We start from the raw sequence: 12690 nt of genomic DNA, 5'->3' as shown, positions 1-12690 counted from the left end.
AGTCATGAGCCACCGTGCCTGGCCTAAAAAAGCCTAGCTAAATGTGTTAGGGGGCCACAACCCCTGATTTACCTGCCCCTCATATACACTCCTTTGTTTATTCAATACCCATTTATTTAGCAATAATGTGTTTTGGCTGAAGCAATATTCCAAGTGCTGTAGGCAACCAAGGAAAACAAGACCCCTGTCATCAGAGCTCACATTCCAGTGGGGAGACAGAGGATAAATTCTCCCCCAGTGGACCCTGAGTTCTGTGAAGACACCGTTGTAGTCTCCAAGCCTAGTGCATTCAGAAGTACTTAATAAAGGTTGGTGCAATGAATGATTGAAGGATTGAAGAGCCAGTCTGGAGTTCTGAAAATTAAACCACAGCCAGGTGCAGTGGCTCACACCTGTAATCCTAACATTTTGGGAGGCCAAGGCGGGTGGATCATCTGAGGTTGAGAGTACGCGAGTAGCCTGACCAACATAGAGAAACCCTGTCTCTACTAAAAATACAAAATTATGGTGTGGTGGCGCATGCCTGTAATCCCAGCTACTCAGGAGGCTGAGGCAGGAGAATTGCTTGAACTTCGGAGGCGGAGGTTGCCATGACCCGGTATCATGCCATTGCAGTCCAGCCTGGGCAACAAAAGTGAAACTCGGTCTCAATTTAAAAAAAGAAAGAAAGATAAGAAAAGAAAAAAATGGGAAAGGATAAATCCTGAGGAACGTATATGATTGAGAGAGGTCATGTATCCAGATCAAGACAAAGTTCCCTGGGGATGAGATAGAGAATTTAGAAGCAGGTGCCCCCTGGATCCCAGAGGCACCTGGTGCTTAAACTTAATAAGATTTATAGGTGGCCAGGTGCAGTGGCTCACACCTGTAATCCCAGCACTTTGGGAGGCTGAAGCAGGCAGATCACCTGAGGTCGAGAGTTGGCGAGCAGCCTGACCAACATGGAGAAACCTGGCCTCTACTAAAAATACAAAATTATCTGGGCATGGTAACCCATGCCTGTAATCCCAGCTACTCCAGAGGCTGAGGCAGGAGAATTGCTTGAACCTGGGAGATAGAGGTTGCGATGAGCCCCAGATCACGCCATTGCACTCCAGCAGGGGAAACAAGAGCCAAACTTTGTCTCAAAAAAAAAAGAAGAAAAAGGAAAAGAAAATGTGAAAGGATAAACCTGACAAACACATATGATCGAGAGAGGTCATGTATCCAGATCAAGACAAAGTTCCCTGGGATAAGATAGAGAATTTAGAAGCAGGTGGGTCCTCCCTGAATCCCAGAGGCACCCAGAGCTTGAACTTAGTAAGATTTTTAGGTGGCCAGATGTGGTGGCTCACATCTGTAATCCCAGCTCTTTGGGAGGCTGAGGAGGGCAGAACACCTCAGGTCAGGAGTTTGAGACCAGACTGGCCAACATGGGGAAACCTCATCTCTACTAAAAATACAAAAATTAACCGGGCATAGTGGTGGGCACCTATAGTCCCAGCTACTCAGGAGGCTGAAGCAGGAGAATCACTTGAACCCAGGAGGGGGAGGTTGCAGTGAGCCAAGATCATGCCACTGCACTCCAGCCTGAGCGACAGAGCAAAACTCCTCTAACAAAAAGAAAAGAAGAAAAGAGAAAAAGCCAGACTTCCATCACTTATGTGATAATTATGTGTTTAAGTGCGTTTTTCTGGACTACCAGTCCTTAACTTTCAGCAGTCTACCGTGGACCCCTGAGACCAAACCCAAATGTATGCCTCGCCCAATGCTAGGTTAGGAGGGGGAAAGAAGACGCAGTTCCCCATCCCTAAAACAGATGAGACCAAAGTCAACTTGGAGAAGCTTTAATAGCAGGAGGTGGGACTAGCCTCCCGGCCCAGAAGAGAGCTGCGCTGCGCCTTTCAACTGCGGCAGCAGAAAAAGAGCACATCGTTCAGCGCAGTGTCATCGCCGGAGCCTAAAGGCCCCTCGATCTTGGTCTGCAGGCCGCACACACCCTTGGCGCAAGGGGGACTCCAGTCTCCAAAGTCTCCCCAGCTCAGCCCAGGCCCCTCCAGTTCCTTGCCGTCTGAACAGCGGAAGCGCACGTTGTTCGCTGCTGTGTCATCACCTCTCCCGATAGGTGGTTCAACGCGAAGCGAGAAAGCCACCAGGAAGCTGCTGCCAGGACACCACAATGGCTCACTCCACTCGCCCCACCTACAAGGGAAACGGAGATGCGCTGGCTCTGCGTGCTCCCCCGTTCACCAACAGGCCGATCACCTCTTGGGACTTTCCAAGCCAAGTGCTGTCTACACGCCCTGGTAAGCTGGGTCTAGCTCCCTGACCTCCACCCCCAGCCCCGGTCTATACTGGCCTATACTGCCCCGTAGCTCTGGAGGAGCCAGCCTGCCTGTCGTGATGGAGTATGTCATAGAAGGTAAGGGACATACCATCACCCCGGGGGATCCGTGGCCCCTGTGCCCCACCTTCCAGACTTGGACTCTATCGCGTGCGCATTTCCTAGGGCGTTCCTGAGTGCGCAGTGCAGCCTGATCCCATTCAGTGCAGTGTCGTCGCCACGACCTTGGAAAGGCTCCACCTGAGTATCGAGAAGAGGAGCAAGGACGAGTCATGGAATTGCCATCCTTGACTCTGTGGTCCCAAGCATCTCCGCCCTCTCCAGGACCTAGGCCTGAGCCCCAACCTTGAGCGAGAACCCGCGGGCGAGGAATCCGTCAGGACACATCTCAGGCCAGGCCCAGTCGCCCCAGGGACCCCCGTTGGTCACTTGGATGACCGGCCTGTAGCTGTTCCGGCCATCTGTCTCTGCACAGGTGCAACACGTCGACCGCAGCAGCAGCAGCAGTAGCGATGGCAGCAGCTTTCCTCTGGCGCCCAGCTCCATCCTGCAGCCTCTGAATCCGGCCTCCTAAGCAGATTTATATCAGTTTGGCCCCTGCAAGTACTCCAATTGCAGAACGGCCTCTCAGATTAAGTGAAACCCAAAACTAACCCACTCTTGGAACCCAGCAGACTTGATTTCTTGCTCCCAGAGGCAGAGGCTCGCAGAGCTACGGGAGAAGGGCAGTGACAGATGGCACAAACTGAAATAACCATCAACTACTGAAAGTTTACTATAGGCTATGAATTATGGTTCCAATTTCCGTCTTTTGACTAGACATCAGGATGAATGAACTTTCATCTACTGCAGTCAGTAAATTTAGAGAGGTTAGAAAACCATGGCCAGGTACAGTAGCTCACGCCTGTAATCCCAGCACTTTGGGAGGCAAAGGCAGGTGGATCACTGGAGGTCGGGAGTTCGAGACCAGCCTGACTAACATGGAGATACCCTGTCTCTACTAAAAAAAATCAAAAGTAGCCAGGCTTGGTGGCCCATGCCTATAGTCCAGGCTACTCAGAAAGCTAAGGCAGGAGAATCGTTTGAACCTGGGAGGCAGAGGTTGACGTGAGCCGAGAGCAGGCCACTGCACTCCAGTCTGGGCAACCAGGGTGCAACTCTGTCAAGAAAGAAAGAAGGAAGGAAGGAAGAAGGGAGGGAGTGAGGGAGGGAAGGAGGGAAAGAGGGAAGGAGGGAGGGAGGGAGGGAGGGAGCAAACCTTTTGTGCTAGCTTGTAGACGTATGCCAAGCTTTGACATTAAATCTCTTCCGAACAGATTAGTTCCTGCTTCAGGAATTAAATAAAAGTTGAATGCAAGTTGACTGGTCTTTGTATTTCATCTCTGTGTTTTCTAAAACATTTCCTTTAAATACTTTCCCTTTTACCCCAGAGACTAGCAATTGCGCTGGAGAACTAGTTAAATCAGCTGGGGGGAAACAAACAGAAGAGTGAGCCGCTCCTGTGTCAATGAAAAAGGTGACTAATTCACGTTTGGGTCCCACCTCTCAATTTATCACTGGCTGCTGGTGGGACTCAAATTAGAAAAGATAGAGTCCCAACCCCCCTACTCTTCTTCCTCACAAGTAGGCATGAGTGGAAGAGCTTCCTCTCATTCTCTAAGTCAGGACATTCCCTCTTGAAATGGCCTGGCTTTTCACATCTGTAACATCTGTCCTGTCCTCCTTCACTCCCAAGCACAGAGCCTCTCTGTCTGTCTTTCTTCCCTTCTTTCACAGCCACAGCCTTTGCAGCACTTACTTTGACTTTCTCCTCTAAAATACTGGCTTTGCCCTCCCTCCTTTTGCATTCCTCAATTCCAGGAGCTTCCTCTTTCGCCACCTTTAGAAAACTTTGCAGGCATGGGTCTAAATGTAGCCCCTAGTATCATTTGTCCACTTCGACCAAAGATTTTTGCCTTCAGCTTTTGCCTTTCTTCATCTCTTCCGACATAGACTTTCTGGGCTTCTCCTAAGAGTTCTTCTATGGGCCAATTTTTCCAGTTCTCTGGCTTTTGCAATTTCCTTGCAATATCTGGCCAACTATTAGTAACAAAACGCAATTTTAACATTCCTTGTCCAGGGGGGCATTCTGGGCCTCATCAGTGTATTTTCTCATTTGTTCTCTCACTCTGTCTAAAAATTTCATAGATCCTTCATCTTTTTCTTGTTGTATATCAAAAGCTTTAGAAAGATTTTGAGGTCAGGGCACTGACTCCTCAATTCCTTTAATTATCATTTCTCTTAAATCTTTCATGTTGTCCCAGTGGGCTGCAATATTATTATCCCGCTGCAGGTCCTGAGCTGGACATTTAGAGTCCACTGCCGGGCCATTTTGGCTGAAAGAGTGTTCATGCTCTCAGGCTGCCATAGCAGCTCTGTGGGTCATATTCCGCTCTTCCTTTGAACAGAGAATACCTACGATGGACATTAATTCTGTCCAGGTATATAACTGGGGCCTAAACATTGGTCAATTTGTTCTATCACTCCATCAGGATCATCTAATAGCAGCTTAAGTTCTTTCTTTAGACCTCGGACCTCGGAAGCAGTTAAGGGAGCATTCACAAAGCCAACTGCACCTCTTCCCTGAGGCACCTTCTTTATGGAAAAAGCTTTAAGCTGATTCCCTAGAGGTAAGAGACTTTGAATATCTCTTTTACATTGTTCTATTTCCTGCAGGAGTCCCTTCTTCAAAGAAGGACACTCAGGCCCGCAATGATCAGGCTCCTGAGGTGACAGTTCCCAAGAGTCCGGGTTATACGGGGGAGGAATGACAGGGGTAGGGAGTTCTGGTTCTGGATCTGGGACAACAGTGGCCACCTGGGGAGGAGTAGGTGGGTTAGGATTAAGAAATCAGGGAAGATGGTCTAGGGGGTCCCATTTACTTGCAGGTTGCTCATGAGTAAAAACCTCACCCTTTTCAAATGAGTTAACCTCTGACTTTTTGCCTTTCTCTGCTTCTTTTCCGACATCCTTTAAAGGGTAAAGAACAGGCCCTCATCTCCAGCATAGAGCATAGACTATTTCTTCTTGTGAGACAGGGCTTTTGCTGTTAACATACATTATTAGAAGCTAACAGACCCACTCCTCATCCAACCCAAAGTTTGGCCAGACAACAGCAGGCTTGAGGATCAGTTCCTTGTGTTGCCGGAAATAGGGTTGCGGGGTCCAAGGATGACCCTGAGAAGGCCTTTCTCCATGCCCAGCTTGGGCTTTCTGGGGAGGAGAAGGCAAAATGGCCCACTGCCTCTGGGATCCACATCACTCCCTCTATCTTCCTAGGAGACACATTCTGGTTTGAAGACCAAGGGCCAAGGTGAGAGACAGGTCCCGTAAAATACCCCTGGTCAGTATTTCTTTCCTTTTTTTTCTGAGACGGCGTCTCGCTCTGTCACTCACGCTGGAGCTGGAGTGCAATGGTGTACCCTCAGCTCACCGCAACCTCCACCTCCTGGGTTGAAGTGATTCTCCTGCCTCAGCCTCCAAAGTAGCTGAGATTACAGGCATGCGCCACCATGCCCAGCTGATTTTTGTATTTTTAAGTAGAGACGGGGTTTCGCCATGTTTGCCAGGATGGTCTCGAACCCCTGACCTTCAGATCCACCTCCCCCAGCCTCCCAACGTGTGTGAGCCACTGTGCCCAGCTCAGTATTTCTTTTTACTTTTGAGACGGAGTTTTGCTCTCGTTACCCAGACTGGAGTGCAATGGCGCGATCTCGGCTCACCGCAACCTCCGCCTCCTGGGTTCAGGCAATTCTCCTGCCTCAGCCTCCTGAGTAGCTGGGATTACAGGCACGCGCCACCGTGCCCAGCTAATTTTTTTTGTATTTAGTAGAGACGGGGTTTCACCTTGTTGACAAGGATGGTCTCGATCTCTCGACCTCATGATCCACCCTCCTCAGCCTCCCAAAGTGCTGGGATTACAGGCTTGAGCCACCGCGCCCGGCAGTATTTCTTTTCTTAAAGGCTGGAGGACACCAAGAACAGGGGATCTGAGGTTGCCACCTCAAAAATCTTAGGGACCTATAGAGGAGGACTCTGGCTTGGTATGTAGGAAGAACCTTGTGAGAGAGAATGGAGAAGAAGGCTTCTAAGAAGATAGAGGGACCCAGGAGGTTAGGGTGGCTTCGCATGGGTAGCTTTGCTTTGGGGATTTCAAACAGGGCCTTGGTCTCAACTGGATTAGACCAGGAGTCCAGAACTGCTGCTTGTTGTCCCCAGCCTACCCTTGGCTTCAATACCCAGAAGGAGATAAGAGCAGGAACTGCTTCCAGGCAAACCAACGCTCCCAACCTCAAAAGGCTGGGGCTTGTTAGAGACGCCTTCCCAGAGAGCCTCACACCCATGTCTTTAGTGTGGCAGCCACACTAATTGCTTTTAACTGGCCAACAGGTGTCTGGTATTTTACCTCCAGGATGTTCTATAGAATATAAAAAGAATGGCAAGCGAAAGAGGTCCGAAGTTACTCACCGTGCAGGAGATCGAATGGTGCTCCTTGCTGGCTCACCAAGTCTGTTGCCAACAATACAGTTGCTGGGTCCAAGGATGGCCCTGAGAAGGGCCTTTTTTCCTGCCCAGCTTGGGCTTGGGGCTCAGCTTCTAGGCTTCCCTTGCTTGAGGAATCGCGCAGAGAGCCTTAACCCCACGGTGACTGTTACAGCTCCAAACAAGTGTTTGCAAACCAAGAGAGTGAGCAGCAATGCAGTTGACTGAGCAAGCAAAGATAAAGCTTCCACAGCACGGAAGGGGACCTGCCGTTGTCGGTCAGGGCTGCCTGGGCTTATATCCCCAAGTAATTTCCTCTTTTGCCAGATTTTTTGTCCAATGGAAGGTGTATATTTTCAATCCTCCTTCCAAATGGTGGGTTTTTTGATCCTTTTTACCTGATTGGCTTGGCAGCTCAAGACTCTTGAGTTGCCAGGTGTTTGCCACCTAGTCCTCAGTGGCCAAAAGGCTTGTGACCTTGAGTCACCTCGTTTCTCCTTTCTGGTGGTGGTTTCCTCATCTTCTATTGAACTGGCAGGCAGTATCAGGATGTAGTTAAACAGTAATTTTCAGTTGCTTACCGAAACTCTGAACACAGCTACCCGAAATGGTTGTGTGCTATAGCTGGCCTGGAGTCAGAACCTGAGCAATGCCATTTTATAAGACAAAGCTGTGTCTCCAAAATGAGTTGTAATAACTGCCCCATTCTCTTTGCAATAACTGCTGACTTGGTTTCTGTAAATAAGACTGCTAGTCTGCTCTGGATAATGTCCACCAGGTGAAGTTGTTTACCTTTCTCATCAGTAACTGACAGAATTGCTGGCCTTTGCTTATCAGAATGCACAGCCCAAGCTAATCTCATCTTGGCCCCTGTGAACTAAGATCTGTAATTTCCACTGGTACCCAAACCATGTGTAAACTAACATTTGTCTTGACTTTTGTGAATCATTTATGTAGCAATTAAAGTGACAATAAGCCCCCAGCCCTCGGAATGTCCGGAGGCCCCCACCCCTGTCCCTGCCCAGGAGGTGATTTACAGAATCCACCAGCCCTCGGAATGTCTGAAGCCCGTTGATCCCCCTCCCCGCTCCTCAGCCCCACTCCCAAGGTGGTCTTTCGGGTATAAAAAGTCTTGACACTCTCCCCTCGGGGCCGCAGGTTTGAGAGACGTGAGTCCTCCGTGGTCGCCGGCAATAAAGACCCTGCAATTTGGCATACTTTTGTCTTGGTGAATTATTTTAATCTCTCATCCCAATACTACAGTTGAAGTACCCGTGTTGACCTTTTCCTATGCTAGCATTTCCAGAAAGTTCCCCCTTGACCCAAAAGCTTTTATTCCCTCACTTGGTCCAAATAAAACAGCAATACTTTATCATGTATTGCTTTTTCTTATGTTTAGTCCTTTCATTGTCCTTCCAAGGCTTTAACATATGCCCTAAAGGACAGTCAGAGGGGATTTGATCACCCTCATCTTTCCTTGTCTCCATTTTACTTCCGGTCCCTGTTTTACTAGGAACATTCCCCATACTGAGTACCAGTTAGGCTCAACCTGTTGACCTAGAGAGTTCTTGCCTAACCCTTTTCTGGCTTGCTCAAGGCTTAGCTTTGCACGCTTGAGGTGTTTCCTGCCTTTCTCTGCCCCGGAAGGGTTTCCTAAGCACTTCCCCACCCCTGTCCCCGCAAGGTCTCTTCCACTCTATTCCTTTCACTTTATCCTCTCTGGCCGCTTCTCTTGAGGGAAATTAGGTTCTTTTAGCATTGGCGGAACTGTATAAACCCCCAACGTCAGAATCCCTACAAGAAGGTCACCATTAGCCGTATGAGGTAACCATGGAACCACAGAGAGCACCTACTCACTCCACCCAGCAGTAGGGCTTATCACCAATCACACAGGAAGCACCACAAGCAGTAGTGCCTCTGATCATTTACACACACATTCAACCTCCAGAATCCTGAACACCAAGGAAATATTTTGTCACTCCCTTGTAACATTTCCTACCTTGGTCTGTGCACAGAGTTGCCTGGTTGCCCGGTGTTGCAAGCCTTTTTCCGCCACGTTGCTGAGAGTCTGGCTTTATTCCTCACACCAGGTGGGTCCCAGCTTTCGACCTCTGAGGCTGCCACAACAAGGAAGCAGGGCATGCATCCTCGTGAGAGCAGATCATAGACCTCCCTGGAGTGGAATGGTGCCCCGTATGGGCCACCAAAAATTGTTAGAAGTAAGTGCTTATTCTCTGGTGTCACAAGGAAGAACTAGCATTCAAAGAGTTTTCTCAGCAAGGCAACTTTACTTTCTGCAGAAAGGGCACTATTCACCAGCAGTCTTGCCACAAGAGTGCAAAGAACAAAGGAAAGACAGCGATATTTATCCCTTTCTCATTGGGTCCTTACTGCTGTGTCCCACATCCATTGGCTGGAGCTGAAACTCACAATTTAAGCTAAAACCCAACTAGATAACAATTTAAAACTTTCCTAAGTAGGCAGTGGAGAACAAAGGAAAAGAGGAAGCTACCTGAGAAAGACTTAAAGAAACGATAACATTTCCGAACAAGGAAGGGACATGAGCTATGAACTGAGACCTGCCTGGTCTTGTCCAGACATGCCTGAGCAATCCAGAGCACATAACTGGGCCAAAGTGTAAGAGCTATGAATACAGAATGTATCTATCCTTTTATGACAGGTGATAGATATTTCAGACTTAACAATAGAATTATTATCAAAAAGGTAAGGAGGCTTCAGAGTAAATTAATCTTTAAAGAAGCTATTATTCCCAATACTTATTATTTATTCTTAAACTAAGAGGAAGTCCAGGCACAGTGACTCACACCTGTAATCCCAGCAGTTTGGGAGGCCAAGGCAGGTGGATCACCTGAAGTCAGGAGTTTGAGAACAGCCTGACCAACATGGTGAAACCCTGTCTCTACTAAAAATACAAAAAACTGAGCCAGGCCTGGGTGTAATCCCAGCTACTCAATAGGCTGAGACAGGAGAATCACTTGAACCTGGGAAATGGAGGTTACAAAGAGCTGAGATTGTGCCACTGTACTCCAGGCTGGGCAACAAGGGCGAAACTCCATCCAAAAAAAAAAAAAAAAAACAGGGCACAGTGGCTCATGACTGTAAGCCCGGCACTTTGGGAGGCCAAGGCAGGACAATCATGAGTTCAGGAGTTCAAGACCAGCCTGACCAACAGGGTGAAACCCCATCTCTACTAAAATTACAAAAATCAGCCGGGCATGGTGGCACACACCTATAATCCCAGCTACTCAGGAGGCTGAGGCAGGAGAATCGCTTGAACCCAGGAGGCAGAGGTTGCAAGTGAGCCAAGATCTCTCCCCTGCATTCCAGCCTGGGAGACAGAGTGAGACTCCATCTCAAAAAAAAAAAGAAATCAAAAAACAGAGTAGAAAGCTTTGAAGAGGAACTTTTTCTACTTTCTACAGAGGGACAGTGAGAGAGGGTGAATTGAAATAACCATCACCTACTGAATATTTACTATAGGCTACGAATTATGCTTAATGCTTTGCAGACGTATTTAATTTAACACTCACAACAATTTTTAGGAGGTGAGAATTACCCTTCCTATTTTGTAGATGAGAGAACTGGCTCAAAAATGGCAACTTGCCTTCGGTTTACAGCCAAGGAAGCTGGGAAACATTCCAGCAGTGGGAGCAGAGACCAGGGCTAGGGATGGAAGTGATGTCACGGGAGTCCCACCAGGGGCAGGATGGGTCAAGAGCAACCCAGACTCCTCCAGGATGTGAGGGGATATCAGAGTGAGAACAAGGCAAGAATCCACCAACTAGAGAAGCTGAGAAATCTCCTGTCAGCTCAGAAGTCTCCTCCTCTGAGAGGTTTTCTTAGAGATCAGGGCCCTACCTAACACCTTAAGAATCCAGGACACCCCTCCCCACCTTAGAAGAAGATATACACAAACAGGAATAATTTTTTTTTTTTTTTTTTTTTTTGAGACAGAGTCTTGCTCTGTTGCCAGGCTGGAGTACAGTGGCGCTATCTCAGCTCACTGCAACCTCCACCTCCTGGGTTCAAGCGATTCTCCTGCCTCAGCCTCCCAAGTAGCTGGGAGTACAGTTGAGTGCCACCATGCCCAGCTAATTAGTTTTTTTTTTGAGATGGAGTCTTGCTCTGTCGCCCAGGCTGGAGTGCAGTGTTTCAATCTCGGCGCGCTGCAACCTCTGCCTCCCAGGTTCAAATGATTCTCCTGCCTCAGACTCCCCGGTAGCTGAGATTACAGGTGCCCTGCCACCACACCCAGCTAATTTTTTGTATTTTTAGTAGAGACAGGGTTTCACCATGCTGGCCAGGCTGGTCTCAATCTCTTGACCTAGTGATCTGCCCACCACGGACTCCCAAAGCACTGGGATTACAGGCGTGAGCCACCACACCCGACCCAACAGGAATAATTCTAAGAAGTTTGGGGACAGGAAACTAAGAACCTCTAAGAAGAGATCATGCTGTTTCTTCCATTGCTTTCTGTATCCTGGTATCCTTTCCCAGAATGCCTTTCCCCCTGTGACCACCAGATGGACTCCTAATTTGCAAAACAAAAAGCAAAAAAAGCTGGCTAAGTGTCTTTTTGGTTTGTTTGCTTGTGTTGAGAGGAAGTCTCAGTCTGTTGCCCAGGCTGGAGTGCAGTGGCACCATCTGGGCTCACTGCAACCTCTGATTCCCAGGTTCAAGCAATTTTCCTGCCTCCTGAGTAGCTGGGATTACAGACGTGTGCCACCACACCCGGCTAATTTTTATGTTTTTAGTATGGACGGAGTTTCGCCATGCTGGCCTGGCTGCTCTGGAGCTCCTGACCTCAGGTCATCTGCCAACCTCTGCCTCCCAAAATGCTGGGATTACAGTCATGAGCCACCGTGCCTGGCCTAAAAAAGCCTAGCTAAATGTGTTAGGGGGCCACAACCCCTGATTTACCTGCCCCTCATATACACTCCTTTGTTTATTCAATACCCATTTATTTAGCAATAATGTGTTTTGGCTGAAGCAATATTCCAAGTGCTGTAGGCAACCAAGGAAAACAAGACCCCTGTCATCAGAGCTCACATTCCAGTGGGGAGACAGAGGATAAATTCTCCCCCAGTGGACCCTGAGTTCTGTGAAGACACCGTTGTAGTCTCCAAGCCTAGTGCATTCAGAAGTACTTAATAAAGGTTGGTGCAATGAATGATTGAAGGATTGAAGAGCCAGTCTGGAGTTCTGAAAATTAAACCACAGCCAGGTGCAGTGGCTCACACCTGTAATCCTAACATTTTGGGAGGCCAAGGCGGGTGGATCATCTGAGGTTGAGAGTACGCGAGTAGCCTGACCAACATAGAGAAACCCTGTCTCTACTAAAAATACAAAATTATCTGGGTGTGGTGGCGCATGCCTGTAATCCCAGCTACTCAGGAGGCTGAGGCAGGAGAATTGCTTGAACTTCGGAGGCGGAGGTTGCCATGACCCGGTATCATGCCATTGCAGTCCAGCCTGGGCAACAAAAGTGAAACTCGGTCTCAATTTAAAAAAAGAAAGAAAGATAAGAAAAGAAAATAATGGGAAAGGATAAATCCTGAGGAACGTATATGATTGAGAGAGGTCATGTATCCAGATCAAGACAAAGTTCCCTGGGGATGAGACAGAGAATTTAGAAGCAGGTGCCCCCTGGATCCCAGAGGCACCTGGTGCTTAAACTTAGTAAGATTTATAGGTGGCCAGGTGCAGTGGCTCACACCTGTAATCCCAGCACTTTGGGAGGCTGAAGCAGGCAGATAACCTGAGGTCGAGAGTTGGCGAGCAGCCTGACCAACATGGAGAAACCTGGTCTCTACTAAAAATACAAA

The 12690-nt window shown here is 48.4% G+C and overlaps 1 protein-coding gene across 3 annotated transcripts; it reads right to left on the bottom strand.

Moving 5' to 3' along the window:
- Positions 1-1810: 1810 nt before the first annotated feature.
- LOC135270974 (vitelline membrane outer layer protein 1 homolog) lies at positions 1811-7445 on the bottom strand. 3 transcript variants are annotated; one of them, XM_064367610.1, is made up of 4 exons: positions 6830-7445; positions 2669-2929; positions 2451-2563; positions 1811-2181 (listed from the first exon to the last, which is right to left on the bottom strand). In XM_064367610.1, the coding sequence occupies exons 2-4, from the start codon at positions 2867-2869 to the stop codon at positions 1884-1886; spliced, it is 612 nt and encodes a 203-aa protein (XP_064223680.1). In that variant the 5' UTR covers positions 2870-2929; positions 6830-7445; the 3' UTR covers positions 1811-1883. The 3 variants fall into 3 exon arrangements, with proteins under 3 accessions (XP_064223680.1, XP_064223681.1, XP_064223679.1); XM_064367611.1 differs by having other exon boundaries at positions 2669-2920; XM_064367609.1 differs by having other exon boundaries at positions 2669-2893; positions 6830-7440.
- Positions 7446-12690: the final 5245 nt, after the last annotated feature.

Source organism: Aotus nancymaae, unplaced genomic scaffold (assembly GCF_030222135.1).
Source record: "Aotus nancymaae isolate 86718 unplaced genomic scaffold, 86718_ANA_hifiasm-v0.15.2.pri h1tg000072l, whole genome shotgun sequence".
Classification (NCBI taxonomy): Eukaryota; Metazoa; Chordata; class Mammalia; order Primates; family Aotidae; genus Aotus; species Aotus nancymaae.
The sequence above is the reverse complement of the archived record's forward strand: the minus strand, read 5'-3'. Positions and strand labels throughout refer to the sequence as shown.

Coding starts and splice junctions, on each gene's coding strand:
- LOC135270974 (XM_064367610.1), bottom strand. CDS start 2,869: ATGGAGCTGGGCGCCAGAGGAAAGCTGCTGCCATCGCTACTGCTGCTG. Junction 2,564..2,668: donor CCCGCGGGTTCTCGCTCAAG/GTTGGGGCTCAG, acceptor CTCGATACTCAG/GTGGAGCCTTTCCAAGGTCG. Junction 2,182..2,450: donor ATAGAGTCCAAGTCTGGAAG/GTGGGGCACAGG, acceptor TTTCCCTTGTAG/GTGGGGCGAGTGGAGTGAGC.